This window comes from Oryctolagus cuniculus, chromosome 19 (genome assembly GCF_051225735.1).
Source record: "Oryctolagus cuniculus isolate XC-2025 breed Fujian yellow rabbit chromosome 19, ASM5122573v1, whole genome shotgun sequence".
In the NCBI taxonomy this organism is placed as follows: domain Eukaryota; kingdom Metazoa; phylum Chordata; class Mammalia; order Lagomorpha; family Leporidae; genus Oryctolagus; species Oryctolagus cuniculus.
The window spans coordinates 5,661,695-5,688,954 of NC_142885.1; the positions used below are offsets into that span (position 1 = coordinate 5,661,695).

At 54.8% G+C, this 27,260-nt stretch overlaps 1 protein-coding gene across 2 annotated transcripts in view; it reads left to right on the forward strand.

Moving 5' to 3' along the window:
- SDK1 (sidekick cell adhesion molecule 1) overlaps positions 1-27,260 on the forward strand; it is a 982,790-nt gene that overhangs the window by 821,967 nt on the left and 133,563 nt on the right. For both annotated transcript variants that reach the window (XM_070064289.2, XM_070064294.2), the window contains exons 18-22: positions 7,309-7,424; positions 9,514-9,706; positions 15,581-15,679; positions 21,252-21,443; positions 24,313-24,434. In XM_070064289.2, coding sequence (XP_069920390.2) covers positions 7,309-7,424; positions 9,514-9,706; positions 15,581-15,679; positions 21,252-21,443; positions 24,313-24,434 — 722 coding nt within the window. The remainder of the gene's footprint in view (positions 1-7,308; positions 7,425-9,513; positions 9,707-15,580; positions 15,680-21,251; positions 21,444-24,312; positions 24,435-27,260) is intronic.

The following is a 27,260-nucleotide window of genomic DNA, read 5'->3' on the forward strand; positions in this document are numbered from 1 at the left end:
CAGGCAGAAGCAGCAGCAGTTCATCATGGCTGCCGACGGCTGCATGACAAATGAAACCTCGGGGATCCGAAGCTGCCGCTCTGCTCTCGCCTTCCACAAGTTCCCGTTCAGTGTCTGTGTGCCCTGGGTGTTCTTGTCCTTGCTGTGAAAACAGAGACAGTGTCAAATGGTTTGGGGCTATGTCGAACTTAAGGCTAGGAACCTACTCAGGCCTGTGCAGGGGGAATTATCTAGTGAAAATGGATTTTTTTTTGAGCAATGAAAACCAGAAAAGAACCCAACACCTGTCACTTTACCAGGCTGCTTCAAGGCCTGCCGCGAAGGGCAGGGAAAGAACAGCACTTTAAATGCTAATTATCTGGGGAGAAAATGTCCCTGTGGCCCTGTTCTGAGCCACGGGAGGTTAGGGCTTCCCACTAGGAGCTGTGAGCAGAGCAGGCTGCAACTCACCCTGCACACCTCTGGCCTCCCTTTTCTGCACAGGGGCCGGATCTCAGAGCCAGGCCCCTGTCTTCTTCTGCAGGAGGGGGAGGGTTCCCAAACCCTGGTTAATTAAGACTTTTCCAGCCATCACTGGTCCCCCCTGGAAGCTCAGAAAGGATTTTCTGGCTGTACTTCTTCTCGCCTGAGGGAATTTTCGGTTCTGTCGTCCGCACATTTCTGATTCGCTCCTGATGGCAACGGTTAGGACAAAGAGAAGCAGAGGATTTGGGAATGGAGGACTGGTGACTTCTGCAATGAAGCCCAGGAGGCTTGAGATCATAACCTCACCGGCCTCGGAATGTCAGAGGCCGAAGAGTGAATTTCGAAGCACTGTGCTCTGTAAAAATGGAATTAAAAGGTAAATTCATTTTGATGCTAAAAAATTTTTAAATTCCTGCAGTTTTTTCATAATTCACACATTACATAAACTTGCTGAAGATCCCACGTGATGGAACAAAGACGTAAGCCTCAGCCGTTTTTACTCACTGCCCGAAAGATCTAGAAACCATGCAATGTATTCCTTGCCCTGGAATCTCATGGGGTCTCACACCCCTACTGCCTTCATACCCCACCCCACATTCTCTTCCAGGCTCCCAAGGCCCCGCCCAGTTCCAGGAATTCACCTCTGCCTGCTGCCCCCTACCCCCACCCCATCCCTAGCCCTCCCAAAATGTAAAAAGGCCTGCCCCTGGGGGTCGGGGCCTTCTGTCATGTGCTCAGTCCATGTGCACACAGGCAGCCAGTCACCCACCTCTTATTTTCTCTGAATAAATTCGGTCTGGCTGTAAATTGTTGCACTGCCTCCTCTCTATTCTGCACCTCTTTTCCTAGCACCAGGTAGTTCCTGATTTTGCCCAAGGCCACATAATGGGGCAGGAGGGCTGGGCCTCCTTCATTGGCTCAGCAGAGGAAGGCACTGCGCACGCTGGCTTCTCTGAGACCACAGTGGGTCTCCAGGCAGCACGGACTGCAGGACTCGGGGCCAGAGCCGGGGAGACCACAGGCACACATGTCCTCTGCAAACTGCAGGGGCTCTTACTGCTGAAATCATGCCAGATCCCATTATTTCCAGCGTAAGACCCCTGCAGCCTTCCGGCGGAGAATCTAGCAACATTTTGAAGTCCCAATTGCAGGCTTCTTTCTTGAGTTTGGAAGGAGAGTGGCTGTTCACATGGCTCCTCCCCTCCCAGGTCCCAGATAAAAGAGGGGAAGGGGGCGGTGCTCAAGTGAACAAGTGGGCCTCCAGCTTCGTGGTCCTAGGGGATGTGGGTACTTGTCCCATATCAGTGTGATGGAAAAGCCTTAGAGAATTCCAGAGGCAAGGATTGTTCATGGAACCCCAGAGCGAGGCCCACCAGGGCTGAGACCCCTTCCGCCATCCCAAAGAATGTGAGTTCCATTTTTTAGTCTTCTCTGGATGTTTCCTCTCCCCTTTCCCCTCTCTTCCTCCTTCCTCCTCTTTGCCTCCTTCCATTCTTTCAGGGAAAGAGACCGTGCTGGTTACCTGTGGCCGTCTAACACATGGCCCCAGAGTTTCAGAGCCTCGAGCAACCGCTGTTGTGTTACGCGTCACCATGTGTGGAGCAGGAATCTGAGCAAGACTTGGCAGGGTGGCTCCCTGCACCCGGTGGTGCCTCCCCTCTGGTTGCAAGTGGGAGGTGGGCAAGAGGCGTCACCCTCTGGTGGTGCCTCGTGGGAAAGGCTGTGGGGCTGGGCTCCCCTGGGCCTGTCTTTTGGAGACTTTCCCATGGTCTCAGGTCCTTGCGCTTCTTACATGGGCGCTCAGGGTTCCCAGGAAGAAAGTCAAATATTTCTAGTATTTCCTGTCTGTTCTCTGTGCCTTTATTGGAAACTAGTTGATGTATGTGTGAGCCGTGTCTGGACTCTGCTCTGTTGCATTGATCAACACGTCCATCTTCTCTCCCATAACCACGTTTCTTCTGCTCCCAGAAAGGAAAAAGTGCCAGTCTGTTAAGGTCTGGGTCATGTTCTGTTGGTCAGAGAAGCCCCAGAGCCTCCGCTCCAGGGGCCTGGCTACAGACGACACCCCTCCAGTGGGGAAAGTGAGAAACAACTCACAGTGTGTTTCAGAAGTAAAGGTTGTTGTGGCGTAATTTACGTGCAGTCAGGGTGACCCTTGGAAGTGTAGGGTCCTGTGAGTTGGCATCTGTGTTCCGTCCATATTCGTTACCACAAATTGAGATGCTCAATCCTTCTGTCACCTCCACATTCCCTTATAATGGTGCCTTTATACTCAGACCTCTACTCCTCGCTAATCCCACTGTGGTTTTCTTCCTCGTCCTCTAATGTGGCCCCACACGGAATCGACCGTGAGGCAGTAACGTAGGGTGTGGTCCTCTCAGTCTGTCTCCTTTCCCTCAGGGTAATGTGTGGCGGTGTCCCCCTGCCTCTTAGCCACGAGTGGCACAACTTCCCACCCTGTGGACACGCCTCAGTTTGTTTCCCCCACCACCAAGTGAAGAACATTCCGGATGTTTGCTATTTGGAGCGGTGCTTATTTTTTTGAAAAGGTTTATTTTATTCATCTGAAAGAGTCACAGAGATAAAGAGGGAGAGACAGAGAGGTCTTCCATCTGCTGGTTTACTCCCCCAATGGCTGCACCAGCTGGGGTGGGCCAGACCAAAGCCAGGAGCCCGGAGCCCACTCTAGGTCTCCAGCACGGGTGTAGGGGCCCAAACACAAGGGTCATCCCATGCAGCTTCTCCCAGGCCACCAGCAGGGCGCTGGATTGGAAGTGAAGCAGCCAAGACCGGAACGGGTGGCAGTCCAACCCACCACATCACACCACACCACAATGCCAGCCCCTTGGGGTTGTCCTTAAGGCCACTATAGACATGGCATGCAGATTTCTACGTGACCATGAGTGTTCACTCTTGCTGCACCAACACCTAAAGGCAGGATTACTGGGTTGTGTGGCTGCATGCGTGTTCATCTTTGTAACGGACACCAAAGTGGCTGTACCAGCGTGCATTCCTCAGCGGCTCTCCTCTTCACAGACGTTTGGTTGTTGTCTGTGCCCTGCCGGTAGGTGTGGTTGGAGTCTCACAGTGACGCTGATTTTCCTGACGACCCGTGATGTGCAGGATTTCTTCGTGTGCTTCTTTCCTCTCACTGTATTTTCTTTGTGCCCATGTTTTGGGTTTTTGTCTTCATGTTACTGGATTTTTAAATTTCTTTATGTGTTCTTAACAAAAGTCCTTTATGTGCTCTTTGTCTTGTAGACCTTGTCTCCCAGCCTGTGGTCACTGCCTTAACTGGTGTCTATTACCGAGCAGAAGTTTTCTGTTTCTGTAAAGCCAATTTTATCATTTTTTTCTTTATGGATTGTATCCTTGGTATAATATCTGAGAAATGTTTGCCTAACCCAATGTCACAACCATTGTTTCCTGGAAGTTTTATTTTGGGTTTGTGTTGAAGCTAGGATCCATTCTGAGTTAGTTTTCATATATGGTATGAGGTATAGACCCTGGCTGACTAAATTTCCTTCTTCCTCCTGCCCTCCCCTCCCCTCCCCTCCCCTCCCCTTTCTTCCCCACCCCCTCCCCCCTCCTCCCTCCTCCCTCCCTCTTTTCTTCTCTCCCTCCCTCCCTCTCTCTCCTCCTCTCCCTCTATTTCTTTCTCTCTTTTTGCATATGAATGTCCATTTTTCCCAGCCCAATTTGTTGAAAAAAAAATCTTTCTCTTATGCTTTGATAAAAAAACCTGTTAATATATGTGTAACTTCTGGACTTTCTAGAAAGTACTCATAGACTCTGTTCTGTGTCATTGACCAATGTGTCCATCCATTCTCCAGTAACATCCTATTTTATTACAGTAAATTTATAATTTGTCTTGAGACCATATAAGTAAAGGCTATCCAGTTTTTCTTTTTCAAAATTGTTTTGGCCACTTCAGTTAGTTTATATTTACATATAAATTTTAAAATCACCTTTTCAATTTCTAAAGCGTACCTCACTGCAGTTTTTGTTTTGTTTTTTGTTTTGTTTTTTGTTTTTTTACAGGCAGAGTTAGACAGTGAGAGAGAGAGAAACAGAGAGAAAGGTCTTCTTTTTGTTGGTTCACTCCCAAAATGGCTGCTACGGCTGGCCCTGTGCCGATCTGAAGCCAGGAGCCAGGTGCTCCCTCCTGGTCTCCCATGGGGTGCAGGTGCCCAAGCACTTGGGCCATCCTCCACTGCCTTCCCGGGCCACAGCAGAGAACTGGACTGGAAGAGGAGCAACCGGGACTAGAACCCGGCACCCATATGGGATGCTGGTGCTGCAATCAGAGGATTAACCAAGTGAGCCACGGCGCTGGTCCCTTCACTGCAGTTTTGTTTGGCATTCCAGCCACTCGCTGGTTTGGGAGAGCCATCCACTTTCCTGTGTCGTCCTCTAGCCCACCTGTGTGAAATGATGACCACACACTCGCCTGGGCTTGGGTTTCCTTCATCCGTGTTACGCAGTTTTCAGAATACAGATCTGGCGCATGCTTGGTTTAGTGTGTATTTATTTCATTTTTCATAGCTATTAATTTCAATTTTGAATTGTTTATTGCTCATGTTTAGAAATATATTTGATTCTTTTATCTGACCTTGTGTGCTATGATCTTAGTAATACCCTAGTTAATTCTGGGAGCTCTCCTATTGCTGACTCTTAGGAACGTTCTAGATGGACCATTGTTTTGTCTGAGCATAGAGAGACTTCCCTCCTTTCCACCTGTCCACCCCTTACTTCCTTTTCGACATTGTTCCCCGACTGGCACTTACAGAATAGTGTCACAAGAAAGACATCTTTGCCATGGTCCTGATCTTAGGGGGAAATACTCGATCTTTCATCTTCAATACGGTGTCAGTTGTAGGCGTATTACAGATGTCTTTATCAAGTTTAGGAAGTTCCTTTAAATTTCTTCTCTGCTGAGAGGTTTTTATGCTTTTCTTTTCATGATGATTGAAAGTTAAAATTCATCAGAGGCTTTTGCTGAATCCCTAGGGCTGGTGGTTTGCGCTCACCCATTGCCCAGCATCCCCTGTCTTGGTCCAGCACTCCGTCACGGGGGAGCAGCACCTACTGCCCTTGCCTGCCATGGGTCTAGGCTCTCTGGGGGCCCGGGAAGAGTGATGCTCGGGCCGGCGCCGCGGCTCACTAGGCTAATCCTCCACCTAGCAGCGCCGGCACCCCGGGTTCTAGTCCCGGTCGGGGTGCCGGATTCTGTCCCGGTTGCCCCTCTTCCAGGCCAGCCCTCTGCTGTGGCCAGGGAGTGCAGTGGAGGATGGCCCAAGTACTTGGGCCCTGCACCCCATGGGAGACCAGGAGAAGCGCCTGGCTCCTGCCATCACATCAGCGCAGTGCGCCGGCCGCAACACGCCGGCCGCGGCGGCCATTGGAGGGTGAACCACCGGCAAAAGGAAGACCTTTCTCTCTGTCTCTCTCTCTCTCACTGTCCACTCTGCCTGTCAAAAAAAAAAAGTGATGCTCTCCTGGTTTCTTCTTAGGCGGATGTGATGTGCTTTTCCCAGCTTTCCTAGAACAGCGGCCCCTGTGGCCACTGTCAGTCCACCAACTCCCGATGGGTGGGGAATGGGAGGTGTGGCAGTTTCCTGGGTGACTTGCTGGCAGAGGGACCAGGGAGATCGCCTGTACTCCACAGAGTCCGGGAGGAGAGAACGTGACTCAGGAGTGGCCCTGTGGGACTTGAGAGAGGTGCAACTGTGCTGTCCCAGCAGGCCCTGTCTCTTCTCCATCTGGAGCAACAGATCCTTTGGGCTTCTGTGTCTTGCTTTGGGAACAACCTCCTAAAGACCCAGAATCTTCCTTCCCACCTGGACAGTCCACCAGGCCGTCCCTTGGGCAGGCCAGTGGAGTTACTGACCTTGAAAACCCAGCCCTGCCACACCCTGCCTCGTCTCGAAAGCTTTCCGTTTCCCGGTGCTTATGGCAGACCCTGGCAGCTGCTGTGTGGTGTGCGTGTGCGGTGACCCAGGCCCTCTCCCCACACGCCCACGCCTGGCGTGCTCACGGCCTCCTGCCCCTGGCCGAGGTTGGTCACAACTCCGACCTGCACGCCACCTTCCCCATCCCTCCCGCCCCTGACCGAGGTTGGTCACAGCACCGACCTGCACGCCACCTTCCCCATTCCTCCCAGGCCTGCTGCAGAGGCACCGTCCATCCCTTCCTCAGGCAGGGTCAGTCCCTCTGCCGTTAGCATTTGCAGAGTGCCTGCCCACCTAGATTCACACAGGCATCTTCCCCAGAGTGTACATTCCCTGAAGGCACTCACTTGGCAGGTATATTATTGCTTTAATAGCTGTTCAGTAAAGGAACAAAAAAATTGAAAAATCCAAAAAAATATTGCTGCTATTGACAGGCAAAGAGAAAGTTACCCTCCAAATGAATGAACAACAGTCCAGATTGGGGAGGGGGGTGACAGCTGTGTTTTCTTTATTTGTTCACGTAGTTCCATTGAGCTGGGAGATGGTGGTACATGCCAGTATTTCAGGAAGAGCATTCTTTGAGCTCAAATATTGGGCAGCTGAGAAAGAAATCCTAGCATTTGCCTGCTGTCCACCTTGGCTCTGTGGAATGAGGAGTTGGCCTCGCCCACTCTTTTGGCTATGCTATAAGGAGTTCTCCATCAGGAGGTGAGAGGTAGCCAGTTCCTTCTCTGCAAGGCCACTAAGAGCTTCCCGTGTGTCCTGGCTCTTCCCGGTCCTGGGGGCTGTGGTTTGTCTGTGAACGCCAAGTGGCAGCTCAGGTTTGCCTTTTTCTCTCCCCTCCCACGGTGTCTCCTGCCCGCGTGTGCCTCCCGCGACTGCCTGGGAACAGTGCCGACCGCACCCCCACAGAACGTGCAGACGGAAGCCGTGAACTCCACCACGATCCGGTTCCTGTGGAACCCACCCCCGCAGCAGTTTATCAACGGCATCAACCAGGGGTACAAGGTAGGTGCCTGGATGTGTGACTCTGCCGTGCCACCCGGGGCTGCCACTCCAGTTCCATCAGGAACGCAGGGCCTCATCTGGACTGTTGCAGGAGTCCGTTTTTGTGAGGTGATGTCATCAGCCATGCCGGCTCACTCACTGTTACTGGTCAGGGGCTGGTTAGGGAACAGCACACCTCATGAGAAAGGCCACTCCTTCTCAAAGGCCTTGGGGCGAACTTGGCATTGGTAGGGATTAGCCTTTGGGCAAATGACTTCCTCCTGAAGAGCACACCTGATGTCTTTGGTGTGCCCTGTGTCCACAGGCGTGGATGCAATTGCCAAAGGTACAGCTCCTCTCGCCTTGTGGATTAGCCACTCCTGACTGGATCTGCGTTTTACCAACACGCGTTCACTGATCCTCCGTGGTGGGGAACCCAGGGACACCCTCAAGAGAAGGGGTCCTCCTGTTGTGCCGTGCTTGGTGATTCTGCACAGCCCAGGAGCATGGTTTGTTCAGACACCCGGTCCAGTTTGCTGTCGCATTTGGGTTCAAACGACTTGGCTTCAGACACTGGTTTGTTTGCTAGAGAGGCAGACATAGCTGGCGACGTGCCTGCCTTTTCTCTTTCCTCTGAGACGTCAAAGACAGAAGCTTTTTGGAAAGGAAGTTGTATTCGTCCCTCGGTGGTTCTTCCTCCCCGGCCTGGGAGACCACAGGGCGAGCCCGAAGGCTCAGCGGTCAGCGTCCGCTGGGAGACGCACGGCGGCCTCTGGCTCAGTGGTCTGTTTGATCTGCATAGCCGCCTCGTGGGTGTGGCACCTCAACTGCCAGACCCCGTTAGCCCTAGAATCGTTTGGTGTCCAGGGATTACATACACATCCAAACGACTCTCCCTGGAATAGGCATGTGTACTACATTTCTTTAATGTCATAACCAATCTTCTCAAGTCCTTGTCAGGAAACTACTGCGATACGGATTATAAATAATTGAGATTTTTCCTGTGGCATCACGGGCTTCTTTTTGCGCAGAGTAGGTGCCTATCTGGAAACATTCGTGTGTGTCACTGTTCTGATTCTGTTGAATTAACAGGTGGGCGTCTTTATTCCTCAATGGTAAACTCAAATTCTGTAACGTACTTAGTGGAGAGAAGGTTTGAGAGAGTGTCCATTATTCTAAAGTAAGCTAACAGATGTCGTGTTTATCGATAATGTCTTTTTATGCCATAGCCTATGACAGATCTCTTAGGACATTATCAGATGTAAGGGGTTTTTTTGTTTGTTTTTGTTTGTTTGTTTGTTTGTTTTTCACAGGCAGAGTGGACAGTGAGAGAGAAAGACAGACAGAAAGGTCTTCCTTTGCCGTTGGTTTACCCTCCAATGGCTGCCGCAGCCGGTGCGCTGTGGTCGGCGCACCGCGCTGATCCGATGGCAGGAGCCAGGTGCTTCTCCTGGTCTCCCATGGGGTGCAGGGCCCAAGCACTCGGGCCATCCTCCACTGCACTCCCTGGCCACATCAGAGAGCTGGCCTGGAAGAGGGGCAACCGGGACAGAATCCGGCGCCCCAACCAGGAATAGAACCTGGTGTGCCAGTGCCGCAAGGCAGAGGATTAGCCTAGTGAGCTGCAGCACCGGCTCAGATGTAAGGTTTATGAACTGAATTACGACTCTGCTTGCTTGCTTTATTTTTTTTTTTAAATCAGAGTTAGAGAGAGACAGAGAGAAAGGTCTTTCTTTTTTCCGTTGGTTCACCCCCCAAATGGCCGCTATGGCCGGTGTGCTGCGCCGATCTGAAGCCAGGGGCCAGGTGCTTCCTCCTGGTCTCCCATGCAGGTGCAGGGCCCAAGGACCTGGGCCATCCTCCACTGCCTTCCCGGGCCACAGCAGAGAGCTGGACTGGAAGAGGGGCAACCGGGACAGAATCTGGCACCCCAACTGGGACTAGAACCCGGGGTGCTGGTGCCACAAGGCAGAGGATTAGCCTAGTGAGCCACGGCGCCGGCCTCTGCTTTCTTTAAATACATACTAGTTGTGGACTAAAACTCTGACCCAGACGCAAGAGTGAGGCAATGCAACTCAAAAGATGTCTCTTTCAACCTGCTCTACCCCAGCTTCTGGCATGGCCGCCAGATGTCCCTGAGGCTGTCACCGTCGTCACCATCGCTCCAGACTTCCATGGAGTCCACCACGGGTACATCACCAACTTGAAGAAGTTTACGGCTTACCTCACTTCAGCCCTGTGTTTCACCACGCCGGGGGACGGGCCGCCCAGCACGCCGCAGCTCGTGCGGACTCATGAAGACAGTAAGTATTCCTGTGCACGCGTCCTGTCCGCGCTGCGCCCCCTCTGAGGCTGGGCTGGGGCGGGGACGGGTCGGGAGGCAGCCCGTGTTCCCACAGGCTGAGTCCTGAAAGGCACTGGCGGCGACTGGTGGCAGGCGGTGCGCAAGCTGTGGCCGAGGTCTTGGCGGGAGGAAAGAGCTCCAGAGACTGAGACCCAGGCCCGCCGCGTGCCTCCCTAGCTTGTCCCTCACCCAGGTCTCGACTTCTCTTCCCTTCACCGCCCTCCGTGATCCCCCTGAGTGCTCCCAGCCCTACGCGTCTCTGCACTACACGCATCTGGCCGTGCCCAGTTGTTCCCTGTCCACTCTCCAGCCAGCTGCCATGCCTCGAAAGCTCTAGGAGATGAAGCCGTCCCAAGACATTCATCACCGGTGTGCACAGAGGTTTTCTGTACAGGGAGTCTCATTACAGTTATTTGTGATCAGAAAAAAAAAAAAAAAAACAGGAAAGGCCGTTAAATATTCTCAGTGGGGAGGACTGGAAAAGTTACGGACTGACTGGCAGGGTAGAAGGAATATTGTGTAGTTATTAAAACCACAAAACTCTCAAGTTCAAAAATTTTGAAGGAAAATGATCATTATATAACGCTAAGTGAAAGAATTATATGAGATAGAAATTTTATCAAAATGCATTTATATAAAGCAGGAAGAGCCAAGAAAAGACACGGGAGGAAACAGGTCGCAGGATTGCGAGAGTCATTATCTCAGTGGGGTATGATTACGGGCACTTGTCACGTGTGTGTGTGTCTCTCTGCATTTCTTAGGTTCTACCCAGTGTGCATGCTCCCTTTATAAGGAGACTTCACACTGACAAGGATACTTTTCTTTGAAGTCACCCAGAGCTGCCACACCTCTCTGCTCCAGCTCCTGCTGGGCCGGGGGCCAGGTTCAAGGTTCCGCCCACTGTGCTGATCCTTGCTGAGTGCGGGGTTCCTCACCCTCTCCTGTGCCGCTCTCTGTCCTTACACTGCCAGCTCTGCTCTGCTCCTCCCTGGCAATGCAGAGGTCAAGACCGACCATGCCCTCCTCACCCTGGCCCTCCCTGGGTGCAGCATCTGGCCTTGGCCGGCCTCCTTGCTCATCTTCCTGTCTTCCTCCCTGTCCCTTTCTTGTTTCTCTCCGCTACTTCTTGCAGTCTTTTTCCTACTGACTCCTCCTCCTCCCCCAGCAAGTAAGCTCAGGTCGCCCTCACCCCACATCAGCAGCCCCACGGAGTTGCACGGTTGCTCCTTGCTTTTTACCAGATAAACTATTGCTTGGAGTCCTGACCTCTTGTAATCTCCTGGCCTCTTGTAATCTCCTGGCCTCTTAGCAGCCTGGCTTCCACCCCACCACTTGGTGGTGAGGGAACACCCCATCGGGCCATGGTCTCCAAGTCTGTGTCCAGTTAGGGACGTGGGAGGAAGAGAATGTGAATTGTTTGACCTTTGAGGCTCAGGGCCCTCCCCCACACAGCGGCAAATAGAAAGCAGCAGGACAGCTGCTGAGAGCTGATCCCGGGAGCTTGCGCCACACTCACCTGGGAGCTGCTCTTTGCCGCTGTGCGGCTGAGCTTTGTATTGGGGTGGTTACGGGGTCCCAGGCCAGGGCATAAGGAATCAGACCGGGATGACCGCCCGTGCTCTGCCCAGTTTTCCTCAGAGCTTGCAGTTGCAGAGCTGGTGTGTGCCATCACACCCAGGACACCGACATACGTGCACTTCACCGCTCTGATGATGGTTCCTCCAATCTTCATCGTTTGTGTGTGTGTTTAGTTCCGCACAATATGTGAACACCACCAAGATTCTTCAGCTTGCTCTTTTGCGGTCACTCACCTTCCTCCGTTCTTCCGTTCTACTCTGTATGCCTTTATTTTCCTTGCCTTATTCACAGTGTCTGGAATCTTTAGTACAGACGGCCCCCAACGCACAGTTGTTCAATGGGCAGCTTTTCAACTTGGAATGGCGCAAAAGTGATAGATATTTGGTAGAAGCCACACTGTGCGTTGTGGACTTGGACGATTTCCTCTGCCGAGGGCATGCGGCCTGCTCCCCGCCATGGCCCTTCATCCCCCCGGTCACAGGGGAAACAGCACTCCACGGTGCGCTGTGTCACTGGGCTGGGAAGCCTGCTAGGTGTTTTAAGTGTGTTTTTGACTTAGGATGTCTTCCAAGTAAACTGCGTTCATGACATAGCCGCGTTGTGAGTTGAGGAGCGCCTGTGCTGTGTGGAGTAAGAATGGGGACAGCAGATACTCTTGCCTGGTCTCCGTCTTAGAGGGGAAACATCTGATCTTCCACTCTGATGAGTGTTTTTTTTTTGTTTGGTAAACTCTCTCTATCAAGTTGAGGTCATTCCCACTATTACTAATTTGTTGAGAGTTTTCACCATGAACAGATTTTTTTCCCACATGCTTTTACTGTATCTGTTGCTACAAACCTATTTTTTTTTCTTCTTGGATTGTTGAAATGTTGGATTACTTTGATAGGTTTTAAAATGTTGACAGCCAAGTCTACTTGCAATAAATTCCACCTTATCATAGTATTTATTATTTTCATATGTTGTTGGATTCACTTTGTTTATGTTTTGTGGTAGGTTTTTTATTCTGATCTGAGCTGCTGTTCAGTGGCTATGAATTTGCATCTCAGTGCTGCTTTGGCTGCATCCCACAGCTTCTGGTATGCCTTGCTGTCACTGTCATTCAGTTCTGCATATTTTGTTTCTTGTAAGACTCCTCTTTGACGCTCGGATTATTTATAAGTGTGCTGTTTAATTTCCACGTTTTTGGAGACTGTTCGGTTGTTTTTCTGCTTTTGATTCTGATTTGATTCCATGATGATCAAAGAACAGAGGTGGCATGATTTCAGTTCTTCTAAATTTGCTGTGGTTTGTCTAATGGTCCAGGATACGGTCTGTATTTGTGAATATCTAATGAAAGCTCTAATGCCATATATATTACATATATAAATGACTGCTTCTCAGTCATAAATCATATTTCCCTCTCATCAGGAAAAGCCAGAAGCAGTGTCATGTTCTTTTTTTTATTTATTTATTTATTTATTTATTTATTTATTTATTTTTTGGACACACAGAGTGGACAGTGAGAGAGAGAGACAGAGAAAGGTCTTCCTTTTGCTGTTGGTTCACCCTCCAATGGCCGCCGCGGCTGGCGCACTGCAGTGATCCGAAGGCAGGAGCCAGGTGCTTCTCATGGTCTCCCATGGGGTGCAGGGCCCAAGCACTTGGGCCATCCTCCACTGCACTCCCGGGCCACAGCAGAGAGCTGGCCTGGAAGAGGGGCAACCGGGACAGAATCCAGCACCCCGACCGGGACTAGAACCCAGTGTGCCGGCACCACAAGGCGGAGGATTAGCCTAGTGAGCCGCGGCGCCCACCACAGTGTCATGTTCTTAGAATTGTCTGACGGAATCAGCCCTGGATGGGCATGGAGCCTGTCCTCCCTGCTCAGACTTGTGCGATGTCACTCTGAAAGGTGGACAGGAGGGCTGAAGTCATCCCTGAGGCCTGAGGCTCTTACGTGTTGCTATTTGAGGGAGGCAAAGCCTTTAAAAGAAAAGCCCGGGTGCTGGAGGAACGGCCTCCGTCGCTGTCGCCAGTGGTGCCGCAGTTACTTCCACACCTGGCGGGCTTGCTTCTCCAGGGCGCCAGTGAAATAAGAACTCGTTGAGAGAGGGGCAGTAGAGAGAAACAGAAGATAAATCTTAAGCCCAGACGTCGCCAGCTGGTTCCCGCAGAGCTAGAGGGCCGCGTGCGTGGGCAGGGATCCAGGCAGCAGAGGCACCGAGAACGCGAGAGGAGCAGAATGCTTCCTCTGCCCCCCGATCGGTCGAGAGAGAGCCAGTCCGTTCAGAAAGCCGCCAGCATGTCTCTCTGGAAGCGCGCAGTCCGGGGAGGAGACACAGTCCCGACAGCCGTTCCATCCCGCCGGCTTCCACCCTGAGGAGTGAGAGGTGTCAGCCTGCGAGCCTTCCCCGAAAAAGTCTCTGAGAATTGCAGCAGACGAAGATGTTCTCTGCAGCTCCTACCGCTTTTGAAAAATCCCAGGTTGTGTTCGGAGGCTTTGTCCAAGTCCCCGGGTCGCGCCAGGCATGGAATTCTCCTAAAAATCGGCCGTCTGCACCAGCGAGGCGGGCAGCGGTCAGAACAGCCCCCGCGGGGGGAGACTTCCACCTGGAAATCCCGCACACGCTGCCACCCTGGGGGACCACCACCACGCCTTAGCTTCCCGCTCTCCTGGTCTCAGCCTTCTCATTGGAGAAGGGTCGCTGGCCTCGTGAGAGGTCCGTGAGGAGGTGGGTGGGTAGTTGTCGTCCCACCCTGGCCGGGGCAAGCCCCTACGTGATGTGTGCGGAGACAGTGAGTCCCTGTCCCTTCCGCAGGTGCCCTCCCTCCCTCCTTCCTGTGCCCCGATGCCTCCTCCCAGCCACGCTTTCTTCCTCCCTGTGTCCCCGTCCTTTCTGCTGGTTTGGGTGCCACGGGGGAGGCGTTAGGTGAGGCTGTGATGGTGGGAGGGAGAGCAGCGCCCGCCGAGCAGAGCAGCTGGATTGCTGGTGAGCGGCGGGGCCGGGGACGCCTGCCAGCAGCCGCACACCGCCTGGCCCTGTGAGCGTGCTGCCTTCTCTCCCTTGCGCTTCACGCCAGCCCTGTCTGAGCCTAAGCCTCAGCCCCCTTCCAGCTGCTCCCCGGAGCCCGTGCATCTGTGGCTGTGCAGGTGTCAAGGCAGGCTGGGGAGCAACCAGGTCTGTGGGAATGTGGCCCTCGGCGTATTCGCCCCAGTGCCACCTGATCTCCTCCCGGTCACCACACAGGGCAGGGCAGCCACATCAGACCATGGCGGGGCAGTGCAGAGCCCTAAGCCAGGCGAGCTGGGGGACAAGGTTCTGTCCAGGTGCAGGGCGCTCATTCTCTGTCCTGCTGTCCCTGAGTTGAGACAGGAAAGCCTCACACCACAGTTGTTGCACTGAACTGAGCCGGGGGCCTGGGCTTGGACCTGGGTGTCTTTACCCTCCAGAGGCAGTTTCTGATCTGAGGACAGGCTGATTGGTCATGCGAGTAGCTCACGTTTGGTGGACATTTCCACAACACCAGGGCAAGCTAATGCATTTGTGTTTTATTAAATTTTATTTTCACAGTTACCTTGCAGAGTCGTTTTTGCGTTTCCCATTTCACAGATGAGGAAACTGAGGCTTGGGGAGTTTGACTGCAGAGCTGGACTCAGAGCAGGCAGCTCTTGAGCCCAGTCCTGACGCCAGTGTGAACTGCGACTGCTATTGCAGCCCCCCAGGCCAGCAGGGGGCTGTGCTGCCAAGAAGCTCCTGGGAGCTCCAGGCAGAGGAAGCCCCTGTACCCGGAACTTGAGAATGTTCTTTCTCAAGCCCTGTCCCCAGAATCCCTTGGGAGGGAGAAGGGTGGCGTCAGGTGGCGTCTCACAGGTAGCGCCCTTGCCCTGGCGTTTCTCAGAGCCCAGCCCAGGCCAGACCCAGGGCCGCAGACAGCTGTCCAGAGGGGCTCTGTGGAGCAGTTGCCTTCAGGACCTAGCCGGCCTGACGGCTGCACTCACACTGGAGCGAGGACAAAGGCAGAGAAGGAGCTGTGTGTGAATCTCCCTTCGCAGTGGCCTCAGCTCTCCGCGTGGCTGGGACGCAGCCAGGCCAGATGCTGCCAGCTGGGACGCCCTGGATCTCCTCCTCCCTCCTGCCTCTCCTCTGATGCTCCCTGCCAGTCTCAGCTGGCCCTAGCTCTCCACCCCTGTCCGTGGGTAGGCCCTTCCACGCAAATCGGATCAGAAGAGAGTGGGGCTCTCATGGTAACAAATGCTTCTGTTTTTAACTGGTAGAACCAGGGGCGGTGGGACATCTGAGCTTCACGGAGATCCTGGACACGTCTCTCAAGGTCAGCTGGCAGGAGCCCCTGGAGAAAAACGGCATCATCACAGGTGAGTGGCCCTGTCGTTCGAAAAAGAGGAGTCGCTCATCCATCGTGGCAAAGATGGCCTGCGAGGAAACCGCTGCCCGCGGGCCTGGGCTGCGGCCTTCTCGAGGGTAACCGGAAAGTCTCCCTGGCCACGCGGCAGGAAGCCAGAGAGCCAGCCCCGATGGCGGGCCTCCTACCACGTGGCACCAGCCTCTGTGTCTGGAGGTTAACTCTCCTCGTGCCCTCTTCCCGAGCCTTGGAAGTCTCTGACCGATGGTCATCAGCCGTGTACTGATGTGTCACTCACATGAAATTGCCTCACTCACCTCCCAGAGCGGCGTGCTGTGGCCTTGGTGCTGTGCTCCTGCACAGATGAGGACAGGAGGCCTTTTCCTCCGTCAGCAGAGGCACACAAAGCCTACTGTCTGAGTGTGCAAAGTGGGGGCCCTGTCTGTCCCCGCCGTGCCTCCCCGTAGGGACCCTCAGGACAAGAGGCAGCGAGCAGCCTGGGCGGAGGTGCTGAGCTGTGCACGGGGAGGGTGGGCACCAGCTGCCCTTTCACAGTGACCCCGCTTCTCCTGGTGCCAGAACCCCTGGGGGAAACAGCCCACCGCTCACGGGGTTTCCAGTGATTTCATTTTAGGACAAAGGTTTCTGGGAAGCAGGCAATTTCGGTCCTAGTGTTGTGGGCCAGGCTGGGCCTGAATTCCTGTTCCATCATCCTACCTGTGTGCAGGTATGCACACAGTGTGCCAAGTGGTAAAGTTGATTTGGAAGGTGAGGAAAACACACACACTGGGCATTGCTCGGGGAGAGTGGGCCAGGTAGAGAAAAGAGAGAGAGAATCCCATACCCTGCTTGCTCTGGGGCCGCACAGAGAGAGAAAGAGAGGGGGGGAGCCTCTTACGAGCTTAGAAAGGGGAGTGTTTACATGGTGCTGTCCCCAGGTTCCAGGCGAAGGGAAGCACATCCTAGGGAAAGGGTCATCTGATTGACAGGTGGGTGGGTGGGATTACATGGGGCAGGGAAGGTATGGTCTCCAGCTTTGACTTTAATCTAGCTACCTGCCTTACCCCATATCACTAGTTGAAGATAAAAACCACAAGTTTGATAAAACCAGCATAGTTCTGAGCCTTGGATGAAGGTGGGGAGGCCCCTCTTCCTCTGTTTGGGTCAGGTGGGAGCACTGACTTACCTCTCAGGCCTCCATCTCAGTGGTGGGTGTTGTAACACCCTCCCAGGACGGTCTGGAGGATGGACTGAGGCAGGTTGTGTTAGGTGTCCAGCCACTGCCGGGCCAGGAGCAGCACAGCCACCAACCAATCCCTCTTCTTTCAGTAAACATCAACCAGTGTTCCGACTGTGTGGTCCCCATGCACCGGGTGCTTGTCTGTCTGCGCTTCCTAGACTCCCCTGTGGTGCGGCACAGCCAACCTCTGGCTCTTGTCTGCCTGCTTCAGAGCTGGGCCCAGGTCCTGGGCTGTTCTTTTTTTTTTTTTTTTTTTCTGACAGGCAGAGTGGACAGTGAGAGAGAGAGACAGACAGACAGAAAGGTCTTCCTTTACTGTTGGTTCACCCTCCAATGGCCACTGCGGCCGATGCGCTGCACTGATCCGAAGGCAGGAGCCAGGTGTTTCTCCTGGTCTCCCATGGGGTGCAGGGCCCAAGCACCTGGGCCATCCTCCACTGCACTCCCTGGCCACAGCAGAGAGCTGGCCTGGAAGAGGGGCAACCGGGACAGAATCCAGCGCCCCGACCGGGACTAGAACCTGGTGTGCCGGTGCTGCAGGCGGAGGATTAGCCTAGTGAGCCGCGGCGCCAGCCAGCCGTTCTGTCTTCTGAGCGGGTTGCTCCTCCTCGTGCCAGTGAGTGTTCTGAGCTCCAGTTACTTGGCTACACAGCAGCAGCAAATGGAGGAAAGAGGTGTTCCTGGCCGGACCCCTCGGGGACCAGGTCTGGGCCTGCGTTTGAGCCGTCGGAGCATTGACTTCCGTAGCAGCGCTGCGTGGGCAAGAGCAGCAGCTAATCCCACATTGCCCCAGTTGCCTCTCTGGCTGAGCCTGCCACGGTTTAGAAAGCTGGGAGACAGGCAGGCTGACAGGGGACTCCCTTCTCGCAGACGCACACAGCTGGGCCCGCCGCCCCTTCTGAGCGCGCCACATGCTCCGTCCTTGTTGTAAAGCTCAGAGAAGGCCGCGGGCATAATCCTTGGAGTGGCGCCAATGTTTCCTGGCTAAGTAGTGGTTGCCAATACTTCCAATTTATGGTAATCTGTTTGTACTCGCTAATAGGGCTTAATGAACTCGTTCCCTGTTTTATTTAAACGAATACCTGCAGTCACAAACCACAGTCTGTTGTCTACTGTGGAACTTGACCTTGGAAGCTTTGGCTTCTCAGGTAGCTTCAGTCACTCGGTGTCTCCCTCCCCCACCGAGGCCAGGGTTGGAGGTGACGGTGCCACCGTGGGCGGCGGAAGTCTGGGCCAGCTCTTCAGGTGGATGCTCTGCTTCCAAGGTGGCCGCATGGCCGTGCTTTCCTGTCCCTGCCAGCACCATAAGGTGTGCCTCGTGCGCCCAAGAGCTTGATGGACGCCTGCGGCCCTGTCTCTGGGAGGGGAAGGCCCTACCCAAGCTGAAACAGGACAGCTGTCGTTTCAGTATCCGGGCACCACATGGTCACCTGTGACCTGTGCCCTGGGTGCAGCCCCGCCGGCACCCAGTGCACCGCTTCCCTGCCACCACCCCCAGCCCCCAGCCCCTCCCCGACCACAGTCCCTCCAGGAAGCTTGCCGGCAGCACCACAGAGGTCTGTCTGGTGCAGAGAAGAGCTCCTTACGTACAGCCAAAGAAAAGCCACGCGTGTGGACAAACAGGACATCCAAAAGCCGGTTGCAGGCAGCCCTCTCTTCCCACGGGCCCCCACTAGAGCCCTCTGCTGCTGTTGCAGGCAGGTGCTGGGAGCAGATAAGCACCCAAGAGTGCAGTCCTCTGCGCGGGACCCCTCAGCCGCCGGGGGTCCTGGTGGAAGTGCAGGTTTATCGGCCGGGGGCCACGGCAGGCAGCCCCCGTGCCTTGGTTTTGATTCAGGGCCTGGAGTGGGAGGGCGGTGCAGAGCAGGAGGCCGCCTCACACCCGCCGGGTAAATTGCCTGTTGTGCTCCCATTGTAAATTTCAGTATCTTCCAGTCTCTTTCCGTAAACTCTGATTTATGAGGGCTAGGATGCAGACAGACAGTTTGTGATTGGATGTACTGCTCTCTCGTAGAGAATTTACTCCAGATCAACAGAAAATTATTTCTGAAGCTCCCCTGGTCATTAGTCTCAGTTAGGCAGCCGCTAGGAGCAGGTAGGACGCCAAGCTGGCGGCGCCCCTGGGCCCTGGCTCCGGGCTCCTAACCCTCTCCTCTCATTCGCTGGAGCCAGATGAAACACTCTCTGGCCAGGGCCTTGGAGCCCGCCAGGCCCGCCCTGCGAAAGCTGTGTGTAAATTGGAGGGCATCTTTCCCGGCCACGTGCCACCGCTCTGCCATCTGTGGCTCCTGGGCGGCCCGTGCCATCCGTTCCCCGGGCCGCGCCAGCGCGCGCTTTCCGCTGCCGTTTCTCTCCGGCCTCCTGAGCAGCTTGGGCTCTCGAGTTGTCCGTTTGGTTTTTGTTTGTATCCGTAACAATTTGAGCAGGCCGTGTTATCAGTGTTGATGCTAATAAATCCCAGCAATGCTGCCCGTACTGGAGACCCTGGGCTGGCTGCGTTTCTGCTGCACGTTGACATGATGAACAAGATGCCGCGTTTTAGTAAAATTTGATGAAGAGCAGCTTTTAAACAAATAACATGTTCTGGCAGGCCAGGTGGACGTGCTCAACAAAGCTGCTTCCTCCCGTGCGTCCCGAGGTCATCCCGAGTTCCAAATGGCTGAGAGATTTTCCAGCAAATGCTTCCAGTGTTGGGGGCGGGTTTCAGGTTCCTGCAGGCCCGTCAGGGAAGGTGGAGAGAGGGGGCACTGTGGGAGGCGGGAGGAGGAGCCTGGCTGTGAAGCAGGGCTGTTGGTTTCCAGGCTTGGGTTCTTCCTTTGTAGAATGGGGATAGCAGTGGGCCCAAGCCCCAAGGTGTGTGGTGAAGATCAAATGAGCTAATATCTGTGAAGTGCTCAGAACACAGCCAGGAGTGTGGTAAGCACTCGTGTTGTCAGTGCTCATCGCCCGAAGGTTTTGCTTTTGTTTCCAGTTATGCAGTTGTTCCCCCGCTTCTGATGCTGCGGGGAGCACCGTGGTTTCAGGACCGGTCCCTTGAGAGGGAGCAGCTCAGTGCCGGCTGGACAGGAGAGAGGTCCAGCACTGGGCCACGTGGAGGAGGCCGCCATGAGTGGTTGGCCCAGCTAGCCTGCTGCCCCCACACTGTGAGGAGGCACAGGACCAGGGCCCAAGAGGAGGCCGGTCCAGCGATCCCCACGGGCTGGGGCAGCCGCCCAGAGGCCAGCGGAGCTGCAGCCAGCCCTTGGCTCCGAGGCACTCAGCAGTGGGCTGTGGGCCAGCACCTGGCGGCTTTATCCTTTGCTGTTCTCATCGGCAGCCTCCCAGCCTGCAGACACGCTGCCTGTGCTGGGAGTTGCTGGGCTGCACGAAGGCTGCGGGGACAGCAAGCGGGCAGTGGGTCTTTTTTTTTTTAAATATTGAGGTCCGCAGTGCTGTCCTGTACACTCTTGTTTACCTGCAAGTGCACCTCCCCAGCATTATTGCTACTTTCATTAGAATGAGAGGGAAGCTCGTGCTTCGGTGCCGCGAGTTTGTCGGCTGAGTGGAAGGCACAGCGAGGCTGCTCAGCGCTTTTCCTCTGCTGAGGGTCTGCAAGCGATCGCCACCGCGTCTCCCTCTGTTCAGGCCCCTGCTAAGCACCCTCTAACCACACAGACTCCCCTCCAAGGGGCCTGATTCTGGAGCTCGTTGGATCTCTCTTCCCTAAGCCCTGAGCCACAACGGAATCCAAGGTAGAGTGAATTGTAGCCACGAGGCCCCAGGGAACGCACTGCGTGGGGAATTACATTTTGCAGGGAAAACAAGGCCTTCAGAAATGGAAGTGGCAGGGCTGGAGGCAACCCTCACGCACTGCGGTGAGGAGAACCTTTCCCCGGCGCGGCGCTTCGCGGAGTGGAAGGGTGCACAGCCATCGCGGAGGGGCAGCGTCAGAGCGTGTCCACAAGCCAAGGGCAAGTGCTGATGGGGGGCTCTGTTTACTGACAGCATCAGCTTGTCCAAACGGAGATACTGGCTAAACAGCTCCAGGATTGACAGGAGAACGTTAAATAGAGCGCAGCCGGCTGGCGACCATTCTTCCGTCTGTGCACCGGGTACTGAGGTTGCCAAATATCAGCCAGGCCCCTGTCCCCAGGAAGCTCGTCGTCTGGGGGCAGACGGGCCATGTGGTCTGAGAAGGGGTGTGGTTGCCATACCTGTGGGAGGCTGAGGAAGGGGCCTTGACCAGGGCTCTCGTTTCGGAGGGGCAGTGGCTCTGTCTGAGCTCCCTGTCGTTCCGGACTTGGTGTTGGGCCTCAGCCCCGGCCTTCGGGAGGCCCTGGCTCCACTCTCGCCTCCTCTTCACCAGGCTACCAGGTTTCCTGGGAGGTGTATGGGAAGAACGCCTCGCGTCTCACACATACTCTGAACAGCAGCACACACGAATACAAGATCCAAGGACTGTCGTCTCTGACAACCTACACCATCGACGTGGCGGCCGTCACCGCTGTGGGGGCCGGCCTGGCCACCTCGTCCACCATTTCCTCTGGAGTGCCCCCAGGTCAGTACACGTGTGGGTTTCCTACTTCCTCTTAGAGGCTGCTGCCACCCGAGGGGGCCGATTTGTGCGGAAGCCACTGGGGGCCTTGAAAGGGACGGGGGAGGGTGACCACCGACCTGGCGTTGGCCTGGCGTCCAGGGCCTTGGACATGGCTTTGTCTCTCTCCTGCCAGCATGCGGGGCCGTGGGAGTGTGCTGGGGTGCGAGGAGACTCTCAGGAGCCAGCACTGAGGCTCCCACCCTCAACCAAAGGAGAAGAGACCTTATTTGGGAGAGGGAAGTGGAGAGCGCTTCTACTGCAAACCTGAACGAGATAAAACGGTGCCCCCGTAGCAGCACGCTAGCAGTGTGGGCCTGCAGTAAGAGAAGGAAGTTGGGGGAGGAGGGGAGGAAAGCTGAAGAGGCAGAGGGGGGAGGATCCGGGCTGCGGGTGGGCAAGGAGGGTGTCCGCCGGGCGAGTGGGTGCCACCTGTTCCCGCGTCCCTGGGAGTTCATGCCACCTCCTGTGTGTTCACACTCCAGCTCTGTAAGACTGCTGCTTGACTTTCTCCCCAATCTTGGAGCTTCTGTTTCAAATGAAAACTTTTTTCTAGGAAAGTCCCAAATACAGGTTAAAGTGGGAAAATAGCATGGGGCTCTGAGCTCAGTCCAGTGATTAAAGCTGTAAGTCCCTTTGCCTGTGGAAAGATGTCAGATCGCCCTGTGTTAGTCTCTGAGGACGAAAAGCCTGCCCTTCACAAGGGCCTGCAAGATCCATCCGAAGCCAGCGCGGTCCTCCCTGCTACCCCCACTTCCAGCTCAGCTGCCACAACCCAGTTAGTTTCTTGGAGCAGAGACACACACATCTGACGAGACCACAAGACAAATGCAGAACAAACAGGTCCCTCTGGGAGTGCACACGTCAGCCATGCTTCTCGCAGGGGACTGCTCACTCACCAGACAGCTCTGCCGTCCGGCCCATTGTGAAGGCAGCTAGGGCCTCGCGTGACCTCTGACCCTCTGTGAAGCGGCCTCCCGAGGCACGGGACCCAGCAAGGCTTCCTGTCTCAGATGGGCAAGCCACCCGCACAGGGCCTTGTCACACACCCAGCATCAGTGTCCCCCTCCCGGCTCTGGGCCGAGGCTCCAGACATCTGCTGGGGATGCCGGTGCTGCCCCCTGGGACTGCACTTTGAGAGTCATTGCTCAAAGGCAGCTCAGCATTTTCAAAAAATGCATTTACAGAATAAAGTAATACTGTCTGTTCTCTTTAATGAAGTGCCCATAATACACTGAGTATCTAAACCCACTTCCTACAGCACATAGTTAGAATAGCATGAATACTTCCTAAGTGGTAGTGATGACAGCCCGCTGCTTAATTAGCTACAGATAGTGACACACACTGAGAGAGGGCACCAGTGGAAGCACACCTGTGCGTGCGTCGCCAGGTTCTCCGGGAATGGCTAGGGCACCATCCACAGAAGGCGTAGCCGGCCCCCAAAACCTCTGCGGCCAGTGTTGCTGGGTTCACCTGCACCTGCACCAGCAGACGGGCGAGCCCGGGGAGGTGAGGCACCACGGCGTTGGGAAAAGCCCTCAAAACCAAGGTGAAGGGGGTGAGGGAGGTGCCACTGCCTTGTTTCTGGACAGGTCATTCGTGCCTGTAGCCTGATGCTAGGACACGCCTGGGCATTCTGAGTATAAGGGGACGTTTAAAACTCATGGAAAATGAATCAGAAGATACACTTATTTTGGTACAGAACCCTTTAAAATCGATGCATAGCTTTTCACAGTGCGCGTTGCGCTGCGTGTGAGATCCTGTGATGGTCCCTTGGGGAGCTGTAGTCTGTTGCTATGCTTGGAGTCTACATTGCATTAATGACCGAGGACCAGTTAAGAACCCAGAGAGCTGAGACAGAGAAGGAAGCGAGTCTCTCGTCCTCTCGTTTAAATACTTTCTACTTCAGATTCATTAAACTGGCATGGAAAGGACCCTTGAGATCCAAGAGACCCTGGTGGAGCCAATACGGAATTGATCACCCGCGTGCTTTTACTGTTTCCGTGCAGGGCCTGGCTTAAATACCTGCGCGATGGCGAGCCAGGGACTCCTCAGGCTGCACTTGGTTTGCAATTTTTCCTGTCTTCATTTTACCCTGTTATCTTCCTCCAGAGCCGTTTTCGTCACACAGTGCTCCAACAGCTCTCATCCAAACCCACAGGGCCACACTTGCAGGTGGGACAGGCTCTCTGCGGAGCGGAGCAGCCCTTCCCAGGTCCCCACCCCACCCCCCCGTCTGAGAGCCGGGGGAATCTCAGGAGATGGGAGCCTCGTTCTCACCCCACCCCAACCTGATTTCCTTGCAAGAGCAACTGAGTACAGGCAGGATGGGCAGACTGCCGCGCTGTCACCTGAATCTGGTTGTCTTGGAAACCAGACCCAGGAAGCCGGAGGCTCAGGACCTGACTCCAGCTGTGCCTAGGCTGGGAGCAGCTCGCAGGCTGTGCTCTGCCCCCAGCACGCCCCCTCCCTGCTCTCCCAGGCATCCTGGGAGCTACGAGCGAGCGTAGACCTTCAGTTTTCAGTGGTGTCTCAGCGCCTGGGAAGAATTCCACTCGTCATCCAACCAGTACCTATTAATTACCTGCTGTGTACAGAGAGGAATCAGATGTGTGTCTGCCAGTGCCCCGTCAGGTGGCTCAGAGCCTCGCAGGGACCCTGCTAATATAAACATCAGGTTGTGCCGACGTCCTGGGCAGAGCTGGGCTGCTGCTGGCTTTCACGGTGTTGAGAACAAATCCCCCTCTGGCACAGGACCGTCCTGACACTGAGCCTTCTTCGCCCAGGCCGTATCCTCATCTAAACCTCCGCCTCTTCTCTCTCCCTTCCCTAGACCTTCCTGGGGCCCCGTCCAACCTAGTCATCTCCAACATCAGTCCTCGCTCAGCCACACTCCAGTTCCGACCAGGCTACGACGGGAAGACATCCATCTGCAGGTGGATTGTGGAGGGGCAGGTACGTGTCCCGTAACGCAACGGGGGGCCCTGCGCTTGAGGGGCAGCCGAGCCATGCCTGTGCCGAACGGCCAACAGCGTGCACTTGGGGGCCGCTGGGAGGGGAACCATGGAATCACGCTGGGAGAAGGGGAAGCAGGAACTGGAGACACCTCGCCTGCTGGGAACAAGATGTGGAAAAACAGTGGAAACGAGAGAGGCCAGACAGGGGTTGCATCCGGCCATGGAGTGCTGATAAGGGTTAAAGTTCAAGTTAAAACTCAAGTGGTCAACTTTCATAGCATAATTCATTGAGCTTTTTAAGAAGAATCCTCTACCACAGCTAGCAAGCACGTACAATGATAGGATTGCTCTGTCAGAACCTCTGCACACATTCGACAGTGTTTTTTTTCAGAGCGCGTTCGACCCCAGGTGCAGTTCTGGGCAGGGGGTGGGACAGGCAGCTTGGGCCAACCAAGTTCCTGCCGTGAGGGAGAAGAGTTCTCTCCAGTGGAGGTGGCCGCCCGGCCTCTGGGAGGGGTGAGTACACCTTGTGCTTAAGGGTGGGCAGGGGCCAGGGTGGCTGAGGTGAAGTGAGTCAGAGAGCCAGAGGTGGTTCACCCAGAAGACCTGGGTCTGACTGCAGGGGCCCTAGCAAGTGTGGAGGGGCGTGGGGTCTGTGCCAGGGTCACTTGGATGAGATCATGACAGCAGTGCAAAGTGCCGGACAGTCTGCCGGTTCTGCATTCTAATAAAAGTAGGAGGGGAAAAAAAATCAAGACCCGGAATATGAGGAGGAGTGGAGTTTAAAAACAGTTTCTGTCTGTAGTAAAATCCTGGTGGTTTTCCTGACTGTACTTACGCTGTATTGTAAGACATTTCACTCTGGAAAAGCAGTCATAAACTAGGAAGTGCATCCTGTGTGTGTCTTCCAAGTTTCGTTTAGTGGAACGTTTGTGGAAATCTATGTGAGATCCTGAAAATGTAAACATCAAAGCCGCACTGGTCCATTAGTGGGGCTGGGACCATTATTGGGAAAAATAACAGTGTTTCCCCGCCTCACTTCAAATGCAAACAGCAGCTCCCCAGTGAGTGAAAAGCAAAGTGATAGAAGCAAACTCTAAGACACTTTAGAAGAAAATAGGAAGTCGTGGACTCTGATGCAAACCCTCTCACCCCTCTGGGTCCGTCTGCAGAAGCAGCCGGGTGCAGAGCGTTGGGTTGGTCTTTGGGGGCTGCAGATGACGCTGCGGCTGAACTCCATTAGGGCAGCTTCAGAACCTGGTGCTGGGCCGGGCCACAGAAACCACGTCACGACTCAGCACACTTTGTTCTGTGCTCCCAGAGCAGGCTGGCGTGAATTGCAGGGCTTCTGCCCACCCCTTGCTTACAGGACTTGGTTGCATGGCTCCAATGCCCCTGCCAGAGTGTCTGGGCAGTGTTGTCTTCCCATTTTCCCAGGGAGAGGAAGTGACGTGATAAATTCACGGCATCTGTCTCTGCCTCCGTGTGTTCACTCTAAGCCTCTCCCCCACACTCTGTATTTTTAGCATTCGATGTTTTCACCATACCCCAAAGCAAAGAGAGTAGCACAAGGAACCTGTCACCCAGGTTGAGTAGTTCCCAGGACACTGCCACAGTGCCCAGGCCCCTCTGTGTCCTGGATGAAGCATCTCAACCCACCAGCCCTTTCACCCCCACAGACCTGCACATGCACATCTGAAAACATGAGCACCAGCCTGGAGAACTTCCCAGACTGAAGATGCAGGCGTAGCTGTGATTCCCTTGTGTGTGGTAACCTCTGGCCTTGGCATCCTTGTTCCCTTGTGTGTGGTAACCTCTGGCCTTGGCATCCTTGTTCCCTTGTGTATGGTAACCTCTGGCCTTGGCATCCTTGTTCCCTTGTGTGTGGTAACCTCTGGCCTTGGCATCCTTGTTCCCTTGTGTGTGGTAACCTCTGGCCTTGGCATCCTTGTTCCCTTGTGTGTGGTAACCTCTGGCCTTGGCATCCTTGTTCCCCTCGGGGCCTTGTGATGGCGGGAGGGTGTGCCCTAGGTTACACTACTTTGTAGATGGGACGTGCGAGTCCATGTACATACTGGGCTTTCCTCCTTGTGGACACCAAGGGACACTGTGCTGTAGAGCAGGTGGGTGGATGATTCTGACTTCAACACACATATCTGTTCACCTGTGACACCGTCCCTGCAGTCACGATGATGAGCTTGTCCGTCATCGCCCCATCCTATGCACCCTGGAACCCACCTGACAAGCGCGCGTCTGCTCTTGGCCACTGCAATCTGGCAGATCCCCTACCCTCTTCCTCCCTGTGCCGTGTCCTGTTGAAAGGCCAGTCAGTTGTCTCAAGACAGTGTAAAGTGGAGGAGCACCTGCTCCGTGATTGTGGTACCACGCGACTGTCCCTGTACCCCTCGTGCCCTGTCCACTGGACGTTCATTGAAAAGGTTTGGCTGGACTCAGTTTCCACTGTTCCTCTGTCCATTTCCCCCTTACTCCCTCCTTCTATCCTTCCATCCTCCCCCCTTGCTCCCTCTTTCTCTCTCCTCTCCTCTCCTCCCCCCTCCCCTGCTCTCCTCCCCCCTCCTCTCCCCTGCTCTCTTCCTCTCCCCCCCTCTTCCCTACTCTCCTCCCCTCCTCTTCCCTACTCTCCTACCCTCCCCTCCCCCTCCTCTCCTCTCCTCCCCCCTCCCCTGCTCTCCTCCCCCCTCCTCTCCCCTGCTCTCTTCCTCTCCCCCCCTCCCCTGCTCTCTTCCCCTCCCCCATCCCCTCCTCTCCCCCCCTCCCCTCCTCTCCCCTGTTCTCCTCCCCTCCCCCTCCTCTCCTCCCCTCC